This window comes from Tetrao urogallus (assembly GCF_951394365.1).
Source record: "Tetrao urogallus genome assembly, chromosome: 13".
Lineage (NCBI taxonomy): Eukaryota > Metazoa > Chordata > Aves > Galliformes > Phasianidae > Tetrao > Tetrao urogallus.
In genome coordinates this window covers 6,511,535-6,525,225 of record NC_136826.1, presented here as the reverse complement: position 1 = coordinate 6,525,225, position 13,691 = coordinate 6,511,535, and the positions used below count along the sequence as shown (strand labels likewise).

Sequence of the window (13,691 nt, the reverse complement as noted above, 5' to 3'; positions counted from 1 at the left end):
CCAGACATGTTCATAAACGAGGTGAAATTCTGGTCACTACCAATCCAGAGGCAAAATTCACACTAATTTCAACAAAATCTTGTTTTACAGAAGAGTGCATTTGATTGTATCAGGATCATTCATATTATACGGATTTCGTGCATTACATTCACAGTGTTTACAGGATTACGTTCTCAGCAGTTATTCAGCGTTTGGGATGTACACTTCTCTCACTTTCATTAGGCACAGTGTATTTCCCTCAGTCACTCAACCACACCTGAGTCTTCACACAGAAAATGCAGGAATAAAAATACAATCTTTGCTGTGGGGTGCTTGAACGTTGCAGACAGTGTCATGTAACCATACATGACAAATAGCCAACACTCACTTCTGCAGATTTTACTACCTCGGGAACAGACTATGTTTTAAAAACACCCATGGCTTTAGGCTTCATGTGTCAAGTTCTGCATCAAATACACTCCTTTTATAGCCAGAGCCCTGACAGGAAAAAACACCCCCACCTCCAATTAAAAAACCAGATCCCTCACCCTTTGCAGATGCACGTGTGGATACTCCATGTGGTAATATCACAATTTCCTTCAGGTCTTCACAACAGAGAAATGCCTGGCCTGTGGGAAAAGGGAGCTATATGTCATGGGCCTTTCTCCCACTGCCCTGGGGCAGATGTGGGGAACGGCAGCTTTGGGGTGAGACCTCCTGAGGGGAGAGACCCTCTGAGGGGGAAGAGATCCCTTGAAGTGAGACCCTTGAGAGGACAGACCGCTGAGGGGAACACTGCTGATGGGGAGAAGACCTCCAGAGGGGTGAGTCCTCATGAATAGAGCTGCCTGCTGAGGGGAGACCCACCGTAGGGGTGACGTGTGAGGGAACAGACCCACTGAGAAGAGACCCGCGGAGGGCTGAATCCTCCAGAGGGGAGCCACCCCTGAGGAGAGGGAAGCTGGCTGAGGGACAACCCGTAAGGTGAGAGAACAGACCCTCTGAGGGGAAGAGACTTGAAGGGAGCAAGTCCTCCTGAAGGGAACTCAGCGCTGAAGGGAAACACCCACGGAGGCAGGAGAGACACTCGTGAGGGGTCAAAAGAACGCGAGCTGAGGGGAGAGACCCTCTGAGGGGAAGAGACCCGCAGAGAGGTGAGGCTTCCTGAGGTCAGCTACCTGCTGACGGGAGACCCGTGAGGGGAGAAAGCCTCTGATGCGGAGGAGGCTGTCCGACAGAGGACTCGATGAGGTGCGAGTCCTTCCGAGGGGAGAGAACCAACGGGCGGAGAAGAGAACCCTCTGATGTCCCCCTGCGAAGAGCCACCGAGGCTGCGGCACGAGGAGACCCGAGCGGCACAGCCGGTGTGCTCGCGGATTCTTTGGGGGAACTGCTCATTTTTCTTTCCGGCCCACCGCGGGGCACCGCGAAACGAAGGCCGCGTCTCCCTCTCCCCACACGCGGGCGGCCCCGGCGCTGCGGCAGCGGCGCGAGCGGCAGCGCCGCCTGGCGGGCAGGGCGGAGCGGGGCTGAGGCGCGGACTGGGCGCGGGGCTGAGGCGCGGGGCCCAGGTTTGGCGTTCTCCCTCCCCTCGCGGCTCCTCGTGCCTGACTCCGTCTGCCTGCGGCGGCAGCCGCCGTCACGGATACGGTGTCGGAGGGCCGGGGAGGGCGCGGAAACACCTGTTTCCAACACGAGGAAGGTGGGGAGCGGGCCCGCGGCCGTTCTGGGGAGCGCCCGCCCCGGCCCCTCAGCGCCCGCCGCTCGTAAACCCGCCCGTAAAACCCGCGGGATCGCTTTTCAGAAAGATCGCTTTCGGCGCGTATGCATCCCGCTGAGAAACGCTCCTCGAGCCCCTCTCGTTTCCGCACGGTGCCCTTCGGCGGGGTGCGGGCACGGCCGGACCCGGGGTTAGCGGCCGAGGGCCGGGAGGGGACGGAGCGGGGCGGCCGGGGGTTCTGTGCTTCCGAGCTGCCGAGAGCCGCTGCGCCTCGCTGCAATGTGTAGCTTTTTCCTGCCCTTTTTTTTTTTTTTTTTTTTTTTTTTTTTCATAATAAAAGAGGGAGTGAAGCTTTTAAAAAAAAAAAAAAAAAAAAAAAAAAAGCCAACCACAAATGGATCGAGAAGAAGGAAAAAAAAGAAAGAAACCCCCCCCCCCACACGCAACCCATAGCCAAAGGGGATGCCAGTGAGGTGTGGCTTGCATTTAAATATCCAATATGTCAATGTAAGGGGAGTGTGTACGTATATAAGTGCGGTGTACATCCGAGCGCGGGACACATCCAGGATGGGAGGCGCGGGCAGCGCGGCGCAGGGCCGGGGCCGGCAGCGCGGGGCCGGGCGGCAGCAGCCCGCGCCCTGAGGGCCGCTCGGCGCTCGGAGGCCGCTCCGCGGGGCCGGCCCTGGCCGCGGCCCCATGGCCGAGGTGGGCGGCTTCCTGGGCGCGCTGGACCCCGACCTGCACGGCTTCCCCCCCGCGCTGGGCGGGCTGCCCCTCGCCGACTCGCCCGGCTTCCTCAACGAGCGCCTGGGGCAGATCGAGGGGCGGCTGCAGCGGGGCTCCCCCACCGACTTCGCGCACCTCAAGGGCATCCTGCGGCGGCGGCAGCTCTACTGCCGCACCGGCTTCCACCTGGAGATCTTCCCCAACGGCACGGTGCACGGCACCCGGCAGGACCACAGCCGCTTCGGTAAGGGCGCGGCGCGGCGCGGCGGCAGGTGCCGGCCCGGCAGGTGCCCGCTCGCTGTCCGGGGCGCTGGAACCGGCCTTTCCCTGGCGGTGCGGGCGCTTTTATTTCCCGTTTGCTGCCCTCCCGGCGTTCAGCCCTTCCGCAGGTGCGAGGAACGTGCCTTAGGAAAGAGGGAAAAAAAAGGCGGAGGGGGGTGCACGGGGTGTGCAACCGAGCTCTGGCTGTGCCGCTGAAGGTAGCAGCAAAAGAAAGGAGGGAGCACATCGGAAAATGAAATTCCTGGCTTTTTCTTTCTTTCCTTCTTTCCTTCTTTCCTTCTTTCCTTCTTTCCTTCTTTCCTTCTTTCCTTCTTTCCTTCTTTCCTTCTTTCCTTCTTTCCTTCTTTCCTTCTTTCTTTCTTTCCTTCTTTCTTTCTTTCCTTCTTTCTTTCTTTCCTTCTTTCTTTCTTTCTTTCCTTCTTTCTTTCCTTCTTTCTTTCCTTCTTTCTTTCCTTCTTTCTTTCCTTCTTTCTTTCCTTCTTTCTTTCCTTCTTTCTTTCCTTCTTTCCTTCTTTCTTTTTCCACCTTTCTTTTGGCCACCGCAGATATCTATGAGCTAATGTGATTTCTCCCCCATGCATGAATCTCATTAGAAGCGTCTCCCCCCGAAGCAGGCAGGGATCAGCTGGCTGGGTTGGTGTCAGAGCTTGGTTCTGGGAGGCTGTTGGAAAGGAGAGGGGAAGCTGAAGGGGACAAATGCTTAGGGGGCCTCTGAAAGGAGAAGATGGAACAACAGGCAGAGCACTGCGGATTTACCTTACTGTCTGGGATAAAGCTGGAAGACTTCCGAGTCCGTAACAGTGTCACACAAGAGTAGGGATCTTTAATGAGACCATATGTAATCTTCCAAAAATGCATCCCAAGCCACAGGCAAAGGAGTACAGTAAGTTTGAGCACAGCTGAGAAAAATTCCCGCTATTTCAGCATCTAGTGCAGGTGTCTGGGTAAGCCATCAACAAGTCCCATGCCAGTGATCTCAGCTTTGTTGTCAACAGGTTGCAAGAAGTGTTCGCGAGACTTGTTACAGTTTTCAAGCGATTTAACTCCTTGCTGAAGGGAATTCTTTTTTTGACTTTAATGTTTGCAATCAGTCCTCTCTGATTCTTCAGGAACACTACTGCTGATGCTGCAGTTGTTGTTAGTTTAAGGCAGGTTTTTGGAACAATTGGAAAAGCTTATCTGCGAACTGTGCTTTTCCATAAACACCAGGTGTGTGTGTGTGTGTAGCGTGTCCTTGCCTAAATCAACAAGAAAGTCATAACCTGCAGGTCAGAGTAAGGTACTAATAGGCTCATGGGGCAAGTGTTCTTTAATTACCCCCGAAAGACACATATCTTTAACCTTTTAAAAGAAACTGAAAGCAAACCCATGGCATCTGTTTGCTTTTTAGTTTAATCTGCCACGTAGCCTTTATATCAGTTCTTTTTACCTATCTCTATACAGTAAACTGTTTCAGATGGCAGTGCTTCTCTCAGTTCCATTTCTTTAAAAGCTGAAAGCATTTCCAAACAAACTTTGGAAAAATGCATTAAACGGGCTAAAACTTTTCATGAATTTTGCGCACTTAAGCTTAAGTCACACAGTGTGTTCAATAAATTGAAACACTGGCATTCCCTAAGTGTTTTAGCAGTCAGCATCCAGCTACGTAAACTAGACCAGACTTCAGATATAAAATATTATAGTTTTCTGCTTCAGGGTTTTCCCAAAGGCAGTGTAAAATAAATAGTTATTTGTTGTAATTGCATGACAAAGCCCCAAAGGATTAGACTGGAATCCTCATGTTCAGATAAAGTTGGACTGAACCTCGCTTCAGCAGAGACTCAAAGCAATAACGTATTGGCACACAGTGTTCACCATCTGCGTTCAGTAGCCATGAATATTTAAATTCCAATGTTACTGGTATGGTTCATATTAGGATGTCATGTATCAATGCATTCCTAAATTTTGCATGCAGCAGTCAGAAAGCAGTAACTTATTGCAGAAATAGGCAGCCTGCATGATTCTGGGGAACTACAGAACTATGGGTAGAGAAGTTTTCAGGGTAGCAGTTTAAAGCTGCCTGAAGTCTAGGGGCACCTGGGGAAATAGAAATCCATTATGCTGGCTTGGTGGATCTGGCACACGTGGCTGGAAGGTGCTCCCAGATCACATCAGCATATTACTCATCCATGCTTGTTCCACAGATGGCTCCTTGGGATGCCACAGTAAAGGCACGTATCCAGCTGCAGATGGGATGTAGGTGGGAACTGGACTTTGTATCCCCATCTCTGAGTGCTGGAAAGCATTCAGGAAAAAGACAGACAGTATCTGCACCCTCCCATGCACAGCCAGCTCTGAAGTTACCAGACTTCCAAAGAAGTCTTCCAGAAAGGAAAAGAATGAGCCAAAGCCCTGGTAATGCAGAATAGAGGGACGGATTCATTTGTACCTCAGATTTCAAGGCATACACTCATGGGACACAGGAAAAGTAGCAGCAGCATCTGCCCACAATGCCTGAGCAATCACAGTAACCACTGCCTCTCATCTGTCGATTGGAGCTTTCTGATGTCACACCTGTCTTCTGGAATGTGACACTTTATACTAGCAAAAATACAGATTCATACGAGAACTCAGCGCGCAGCTTATTTTTCCTAGAAGAAGCTTAGTGCAGGGTGAAACCCTCCAAGACCATTGGAAGAAAGCTCTTTTAGATTGAGTGCCCAAATGAGTTCTCTAAACTGGAAGTTCCATCTAAGCCATTCCAGAAAAAAAAGGGAGGCATTTTTAAAACTATGTCTGTTCTCACTGCGTCTGCTAGTGACCTTCCTGTATAAGGAAATAAAGGATGGTCAAAGGCTGGAGAGGGTTTGGACTGACATCGACAGCCCTGTGAGAAGAATCCTGAGAAGAAAAGTGAGATAAATTCTCCAGGGAAATCTCTGCCACCAGGAAGCACTCGTCTGCCTTGTGTCTGTTTTACACCAGCATTCAACAGGTGACTCCAACAGCGCTACTCTTCACTACAAGTGAAGGGAAACAGCCTCGAGTTTGTACTGGAGACTGATAAAGGGAGAAAAACAAAGCTCTCCTTGGGTACAAATCCGGTAACAGACCCGTAACAGAGTCTCTTAGAAAAGCCAGTGAAACCTCCGGAGAAGGTTTTGCAGTAGATTTTGACATTCAGACTCTTGTGCACCTGTTATGAACAGTTGTTGAGGTTTTTTAGCCAAAGCTTTGAGTTTGTAGACATTAATACAACATCTGAGGTTGTTTCTGTAGCCCCACTCATCAATATAGTTGTGTGTGAAGAGACAGGTGCAAGGAGCTGAATTGTTCTTTGAGGGATAGTTTATAGTAATGCGAGAGCGTGGGTCTGGCTGCGACAGCGCTTGGGAGATTATGGAGTGCTCTGGTGTTAAATGAATCCAGTTGGAGTCTTAATCAAATCTCTCCGAATATCATCTAGAAAGACTCAAAGAACAAGCAGGATGAATAATCAAAGCATAAAAAATGAGGCGAGTCCTGGGGGAAGGGAAAAAGAGAAAGGGAGGAAAAAAAGTTTAAAAAGAGAGGTCTACCACCAAGACACGCTGCTACAATTCAAAAGAAAATTCTCCATCTGGCCCCAATGGCTGCTCCGTGTGTTACTGCAGATCACATGTAGGAAGCTGCAATTTTGCCTAGTAATTGGAGTGAGTTAAGGACAGGGTGGATATCTGCCCACATTTTTTCAGCCTTCGCTCTATCTCCTGACTTTTGTGGGTTTAAGATACGTTCTTCATGCTATTTCAACATAGTTATCTTCAGCGCACATCTTTCAGTGCCGCTCTGAGATCAGAAAAAGGGAGCATTACAAGTGATGTTGTCAGAAGAGATCGTCACAGGCCCACCTTGAAGAAATCTCTTTCACAAGAACGGCAAGCACTGACCTCATCTGCTCCAGATGAGAGGTGTCTCCCCCACTCAGAGAGGGGGGTCAGTGCTGCTCCTGGGTTGCCCATACCAAGTCAGTGGATTCCTGGGTTCAGGTGCCACAGACAAACATGCTTGTGGGTGTGCTCACAAAAAGCGATCTGTTTTCCTTCCTTAATCATCCCTCTGTTCCTGAACAGGATGAGGAACATTTTCCTGCTTCCTAGGCATGAGAGAAGGTAAATTTTAAAAAAGAAAAAAACAGTTTTGCTGAGAACTACATTTCTGCCAATCTACGGCTCTCCAGATACCAGATATTTTTCACTTGATCATTGATTTGTCAGCAGCCTGGGAAACAGTCTGTTTCTAGGTATCCCTGTGGTCCTTTCCCCCATATTAGTTTTTACTTTATTCTTCTGAGTAACGGTACCACTATTCAAAAAGAGGGGAGTGAAGTTATCATTATTCAGAAGCAGCAGCTGACATCATGTCTGTAGTACAGGTGGAACATGGAAGTGTACAGCAGTTCAGTAACCTGCTCCATGTTTCAGGAGTGGTGGGAAGCGGAAGAAGATGAAAACTTTCATTCTGCACATCTTCCCTCCCATGTAGACCATGCTTCTCAGACATGGATACCCAAAGCCAGATGCAATATGAGCAGAGCCAGATCCTGGTTTGCCTGCCTAGCTTGTGAAGGCACTGCCTGCTCCTGGCAAAGAGTCCCCAGGGGAGAAGGAAAAGGAAAGAGTCAGCTCTCCAGAAAGCCAATAATTCTGGATCCTGCTGGAGAGGCTTGAAGAAAACAGAGGACGTCTGTGAAGACTATGCTTGCTTTCTGCTTCAGAGGATCAAATAGGCAATGCATTGATCACCACGAGCCCGAAGGAGGACAGGTTATCCTGCTCTCAGTGTGGCTGAGCATGCATTTCAGCTGGGAAAATTTCTGCACTGATCTAAAAAGCATTTCCTGTTTGTTTCCCTGCTTGTTTCAAGGAATTCCAGTTCTTAAGTCCATATTTTGTCCCACTGTGCAGCACCTGCTGGCTGCAGGGAGTGCTGGATCACACATGCAAACTGTAGAGTAGTAGGCAAGGCAAAAGGAGGACAGAAGGCCTGACAAGAGGCAGAAAGAGGAATTCTTGCCCCTAGCACGGCTGCCAGAATCTGCCTGACAATCTGCTCTGAGCAAAGGTGTCCATCGGCATGGATCTGCCCTATATTTAGGTGGTGACACGGTTACCCTCTGAAAGTCACCACATCCTCACCTGACCAAGCAGAAGATACATTTCCAAAGCTGAGAGCTGACTGCTGCTGAAGTCAGCCGGCTCAGGTGGCTGTGTGTCATGAGGTGATTTTAGACCAAGGCATACATTTAAGAGGATCAGGAGGTAACCTGATCGGAGCAGTAAGGGGCAATTGCTCAGGACTGGGCATTTTGGGAGCTATATTAAGACACCTGGAGCCAAGCTAAAGGTTAGAGCAACTTTGTCCTCTTCAATGGAGGAGACATCTCTCCTGTTCATTAGACATGCCTGGGACTTCTCTGAAGTTTGAATAGAGCAGACGTGGGGCGGGGGCAGGTTCATGGGGCGGGGGGGGGGGCATTTCCAGCCAAAAAGATGCCTGGGAGGAAGAACCAGCAGCTCCCCAGCACTGAAGCTGCAAAGGAAGGTGCCTTTCAACCTGTGTGTATGTGAAATTTGGCTTTATCCGTGACATCTGTACACATTTGGAGATAGCAAGTAGCTCACCGGAGCTGCAGGAACAGGGAAGCCCTCACAGACACCTCTTCAGTGCCTGTTTCCTTATTACTATTGTAATGATTACTTTAAAGTCTGTGGGACTGTCTTCTCTTACCAGAAGCCCAGCGGGGACAAGGGTCACTTTGCTTTTGTTGGAGAAATCCAAAACACTAATCAGGCAAGCACAAATGTCTGTCTTTTTTGTGTATGTGACAAAAACAATAGGTGAGCAGTCCTTTTCTCGTTAGGAAAGGTAATTCCTCTTCAAAAAACCAAGTTCATGATGCTGGGGAGAAACGGATTAAAAACTTACCAGACTGCATGCATGCAGGAGTGTAGATTTAACAACTGTGCAGTTATGAATAAAGCAGGGTCTTTGAGACGCTTTATAGCTGGAAAAGCTGTTTTGTGTTTGTCAGCTGGGCCTTGTGTGGGTTTTATCATCTGTGTGATTTGCTTTGCTGTTCTGTTTCAGGGATTTTGGAGTTCATCAGCCTGGCGGTGGGGCTGGTTAGTATCCGTGGGGTGGATTCAGGACTCTACCTCGGCATGAACGAGAGAGGCGAGCTGTATGGGTCGGTAAGTTTAAGGCCTTGTGAATGCAACTCTGTGTAAGAGACGCAGCAATCTGGGCTGTGAGGCTTCACTGGTGTCACAAGCTGTGCCTGTCCCAGGCCTCTGATGCCCTTGGGATGCTGCGTGCTTCCATCTCACCCTGTTATTGTGTAAGTGACAGCTGTGATGTATGGGGTCACAGGGAGGGGGACACATGCTGTGATGGTCCGTGTTGTGGTGCAGCCCTTGAAGCGCTGCACACAGGCACCATTTGGGGCAGTGCCTGGAATGCTGTGGGGTTCACAGTGGTTCAGCCTTTCAAAAACAGGACAGGAATGGTCAATTAAAGCTGGGTATTTGGAAATTTTGCATAAAACTAGGTGCTGATGGTGTGGTTTCATGATTAACATCAGCTTTATTGTCCACATGATAGGGATCTGCATGTATCTGCAGATCTGACATTTATATTATAGCTCTCTAATGGAAGCTGGAAGTGCGGTCTGAGTGTTGTTTTTGTTATAACATTCTGTACAACCCCTTCTGGGAGTCTGGGGGAGTTTCTCATAACTATCTGGAAGTGCCCTTTCAAGACTAGAGTTTTCTGTGTTTTGCCAAAAGCCACATGTAAACTTCTTGTTAGTTTCATTCAACACAAGCTCCTTAATACCTATAAAATCTTCCCTAGCATCACCTATAGGATACTCTGCCTCATTTGGGACTGCTGTAGGATACACAAAGCAGAAATACCCTGTTTCCAATCCAGGCTTAGAGGGGAAGTTTCTTTGTCATTTGCTTCCTTGACTTGGGATATGCTTTAGAGCTGGGATTCCCTGCTCTGGCAAGCAGCTCATGCTACTATAGAACCAGAAGAAATACACTTTGCTGCTTTTCTGCCCAACATTAGAGAAATTGGCCTTTATCCACCCTAAGCTAGTCCCAGAAAGAGTGCATCTGCTGGGGCTTTGCTGGGTGAAAGAAACAGCTGCATGCAGAGCAAGCACTGTGCAAAGGTGGGCCAGGGCTGCAGGGACGGGGAGCTCTGCTGGCATTATAGTCAAAATGTCACATCTTACTAGCTACATTTAATTAACCTAAAGGTTAATTTAATTCTAATTATTTAACTCAGTTCAATATAAAATAATTATTTTTAGCTAGCTAGAAGGATTTACTTCTATTTTGAATTCTTAGTTGCATTCTAGGTAGTTTTCACTAGTGTAAATTTTCTGTTTGATGCACTTTGTGTGTTTTTAGTCCAGATGCCCAGCACTTCTACTCCAATCCATCACCTACATGTGGTTTTTTTAAAAAGTGTCTTTCAAGATCACAGCACTGTGCTGTGTGAATATACAGATTTTTAAGGGCAGATCACAGTGAATTTAAAGTGAAATAAAATAAACCACTTTTAAGCCAAAGTGGAAGGCACGTACTTCCTCTAACCAAGTCAGATTAGTCTCAAGGTGTAGAAATTGAAACCTGTGTACTGTGCGTATAGAGAAGCCTTCAGATAAACTCTGCATAGAGAACAGTAACAGTAAACCAGGAGTTACTGTCATCTTTTCTTCTCCCATCTATTGAGACTGCTGCAGTCCCCTTTGTTACTTTTGAGACACAGGTGCTGAATTTTATATGAGAGAATCAAGGACTAGCATGGATTGTTAACCCTTCTTTATCCACTTCACTACTTTCATAACATCTACCCTAAATAAAAAGTAAGTGCAAGACAGATAAAAAGTCACCAGGATTCCATAAAACAGCACAAATATTTTAAACCACACTTCAGAAATCAGAGCTCAACCTACAACCACGCAGCAGGACCACTGTTCAGTTGCACTGTTACACTGCAAGGTTGTTCAGTAGCTCCTGGAATTGCATCTTTTAACTCATGCCTGCCAAAAATGAGGGCAGAAACTTGCTTTTATCCTTTGCTTTCAAGCCCTGCAGTTCTGATCATGAACCAACAAACAGAGTTAATTAAAATTGAGGACCTGTCTTAATGCTACATCATAGAAATAACAAAAATAGAATTTTACAGCACAGGAATTCTGGAAGCAGAATTGGCCTTAAGATGTAATTATGGGAGCTCTGTCATTGCATCTTGTACATGAAACACACCAGGCAGTCGCATTAGCATTACAATGGTATTTTAGGAGGCTGCAGTGGAATGGTATTTGTAAGATTTCAGCAAGTTCACTTTTTCCTTCCATGCCCACTTTGCACACCCTGCGTGCTGAATTAGCAGTGTCAAACACCAGTGCTGCTCCTATGGGGACAAAGCTCCCCGGTACCCACGTCCCAGCCTTTCTGTTACACTGACACCAACTGAAGAAGTGCTAGGAGAGCACATGCACTGAGGACATCCCAGCGCTGGGAAGGACAAAAAATTACATCCTGCAGTCACCTCAGACTCTGAAAACATTTCATGCCACCACAGTTCCACCAAGCAACCCCAGAGAAGCAGGCACCACACGGGGACAAGGCAGCAGCATTGCTCTTGTCAGGTAGCAGCTTCCCATGTGTGCGGAGTAGGTGCCATTCTGGGAGAAGGGGGGTAAGCCACATTCATTCATAGGTCTGGGAAGAGAAACCTGCAGTTCCCCAGATCTCAGGTGATGAGAGCTGTGGGGTTGGCTCTTGGAGGACTCACATGTTACCTGAGGGTTGATTTAATTAGCAGCAAAACATTCAAAACAGGTTCTGAGTGCAGGTGAGCTCCTGTATCTTATTACAAAACGTCTACTGCAGGCAATAAAATTTACTTAGCACTTAGTCCAGCACAGATAAGACACATTCCCTACCTAAATAGTTTACTGTGTGGGTACAGTGTTTGTAATATTAGAACATCCTACGTCTGCAGACTGCCTTTCATCTGGAAGGCCTCCAGAGCCCCTCCCAGGCCATCACATAGGGGACACCGGGTCCTCACTGGAGCACAGCCCCAGAGCTGGCATGGAGGGAGCGAGAGGAGCCCACGTGGCATCTGGGTGATGGGCAGTGCCTGAAAGCCATCACGTGCTGCTGTTCCCTGGGTGAGGGTCAGAGGGGCTGTGGCTGTGTGACAGCCGTGGCACCCATCCCTGCGCCCAGCATGGGCTGCCTCAGCCGTGCACTGGCTCTGTGCCGCTGCTGGCACGCGCTCATCGCATCACCTATCGCCGCCGTAAATCTTCCCAGGTTAGGCATCCAGACCTCCCCGAGTCTTGTTATGGCCTCACATCACAGCTATCTGCTGCTTCAGAAGATGAAAGGCCTGAGGAATGCTTTCATTCGTGTTACAGTGTGTATTATTTTATTATGTGCCTTGAACTTTCAAAGTGGCACTCGCCGCTGTTTAAATCGTTCCAACGCAGCGCAGTCTGCTCCTGCCGGGAGGTGCCCCTTCCACAGAGCACATTTGCTGCGTGCAGCCCTGCGTGGGCACCCCCTGCACAGCACACAAATGCCGCCGGTCCCACAGCAGCCTCCACATTTACACCCCATTGCAGACACCTGGCTGCCATGCTCAGAGTTTTGCAGCAGCCTTTTGTTGTCTCTTAACGGTGAGCCTTTGCAAAATACACCTTCTCCATCCATATCCTTCCTCCTCCTCCTCCTTCAGAGGCCTTTGAGTCCAGGCACGTGCCAGTTTCTAGCTCTCACCCACAGGAATCATCCCTGGCAGCACAGTCTCCATTCTCAGGGCAGCCAGCAGCAGGTAGCTAAGAAAACCATGGAATAATAAAGTGGAAGAAATAGCAAGATTTTTTCTTTTTTTTTTTTGACATGTATCTTTTTCTTCTCCCACCTCTGCCCCAACGCAGAAGAAGCTCACAAGGGAATGTGTTTTCCGAGAGCAGTTTGAAGAGAACTGGTACAACACGTACGCCTCCACGCTCTACAAGCACGCGGACTCGGAGAGGCATTACTACGTGGCTCTGAACAAGGACGGCTCCCCCCGCGAGGGGTACAGGACTAAGAGACATCAGAAATTCACTCACTTTTTACCAAGGCCCGTGGACCCTGCTAAAATACCTGCAATGTACAGAGACCTCTTCCACTACAGGTGATGTTTCCTGCAGCTGCCCTATCGATGTACATACTTGGGCTCCCAAGCTTTTTCCCAGAGCACTATATTAATAGTCATTCCATCATTCCTGTAAATGTAGATGACATAGGAAAGCACTTACGTTGAATCCAGACACTGCTGTTCCTCCTTGTTTCACGTGTATATCAAACCTGGGTTATTTATGGGGGTGGGGATAGGGGAAGGGAGGGAACCCTACATATAATCTTTCATTTTTGTTCACTTTCTTTACTTGGTGGCTGTAAGAGAGGCCAAATAGTCAGTGTTATGGTTGCTTAAAAGAACAAACAGGCAAGCAAACTTGTTAACCAGGGAAAAAAATAAACCAACTAGAATTCAAGGGAAGGAAGGAAAACTAAAGACCACAGAACTGCTCCAGATGCCTCTGATAAGCTCGGGATGGTTTCTGGCTAAGCAGCAGCCTTTCAGATGGCACCCTGCTGCAGCAGCCCAGCAGCTTGCTACATGGATGATACTACGTGGACTGGTCCTGGTGTGGGGTTTTTCCTGCTGTTGGGGTGGGAATGGGGTGAGGAACATTATTCAGATGTAAGCATGGATACTGTGCATAGGGACAAAACTATTTATAAAATGTATATGATATTTATTTTATATATTTATTTATTTCAAAATAATTTTATTTTTAATGAAAGATGCTATGACCGGATTTTCATCAGGAAGAATAAGGTCCTACTGAAACAGGAAAAAAAAAAAAGAGTTTTAAGAGCTTATTGGC

The 13,691-nt window shown here is 48.3% G+C and overlaps 1 protein-coding gene across 1 annotated transcript; it reads left to right on the top strand.

Annotated features, from left to right (window-relative positions):
* Window positions 1-2,161: 2,161 nt before the first annotated feature.
* Window positions 2,162-12,938, top strand: FGF16 (fibroblast growth factor 16; the record flags this gene model as incomplete). Its single annotated transcript, XM_079542043.1, is given in 6 exon segments — window positions 2,162-2,225; window positions 2,228-2,263; window positions 2,266-2,381; window positions 2,384-2,669; window positions 8,816-8,919; window positions 12,693-12,938. Coding segments are annotated over 6 exon segments (852 nt in total).
* Window positions 12,939-13,691: the final 753 nt, after the last annotated feature.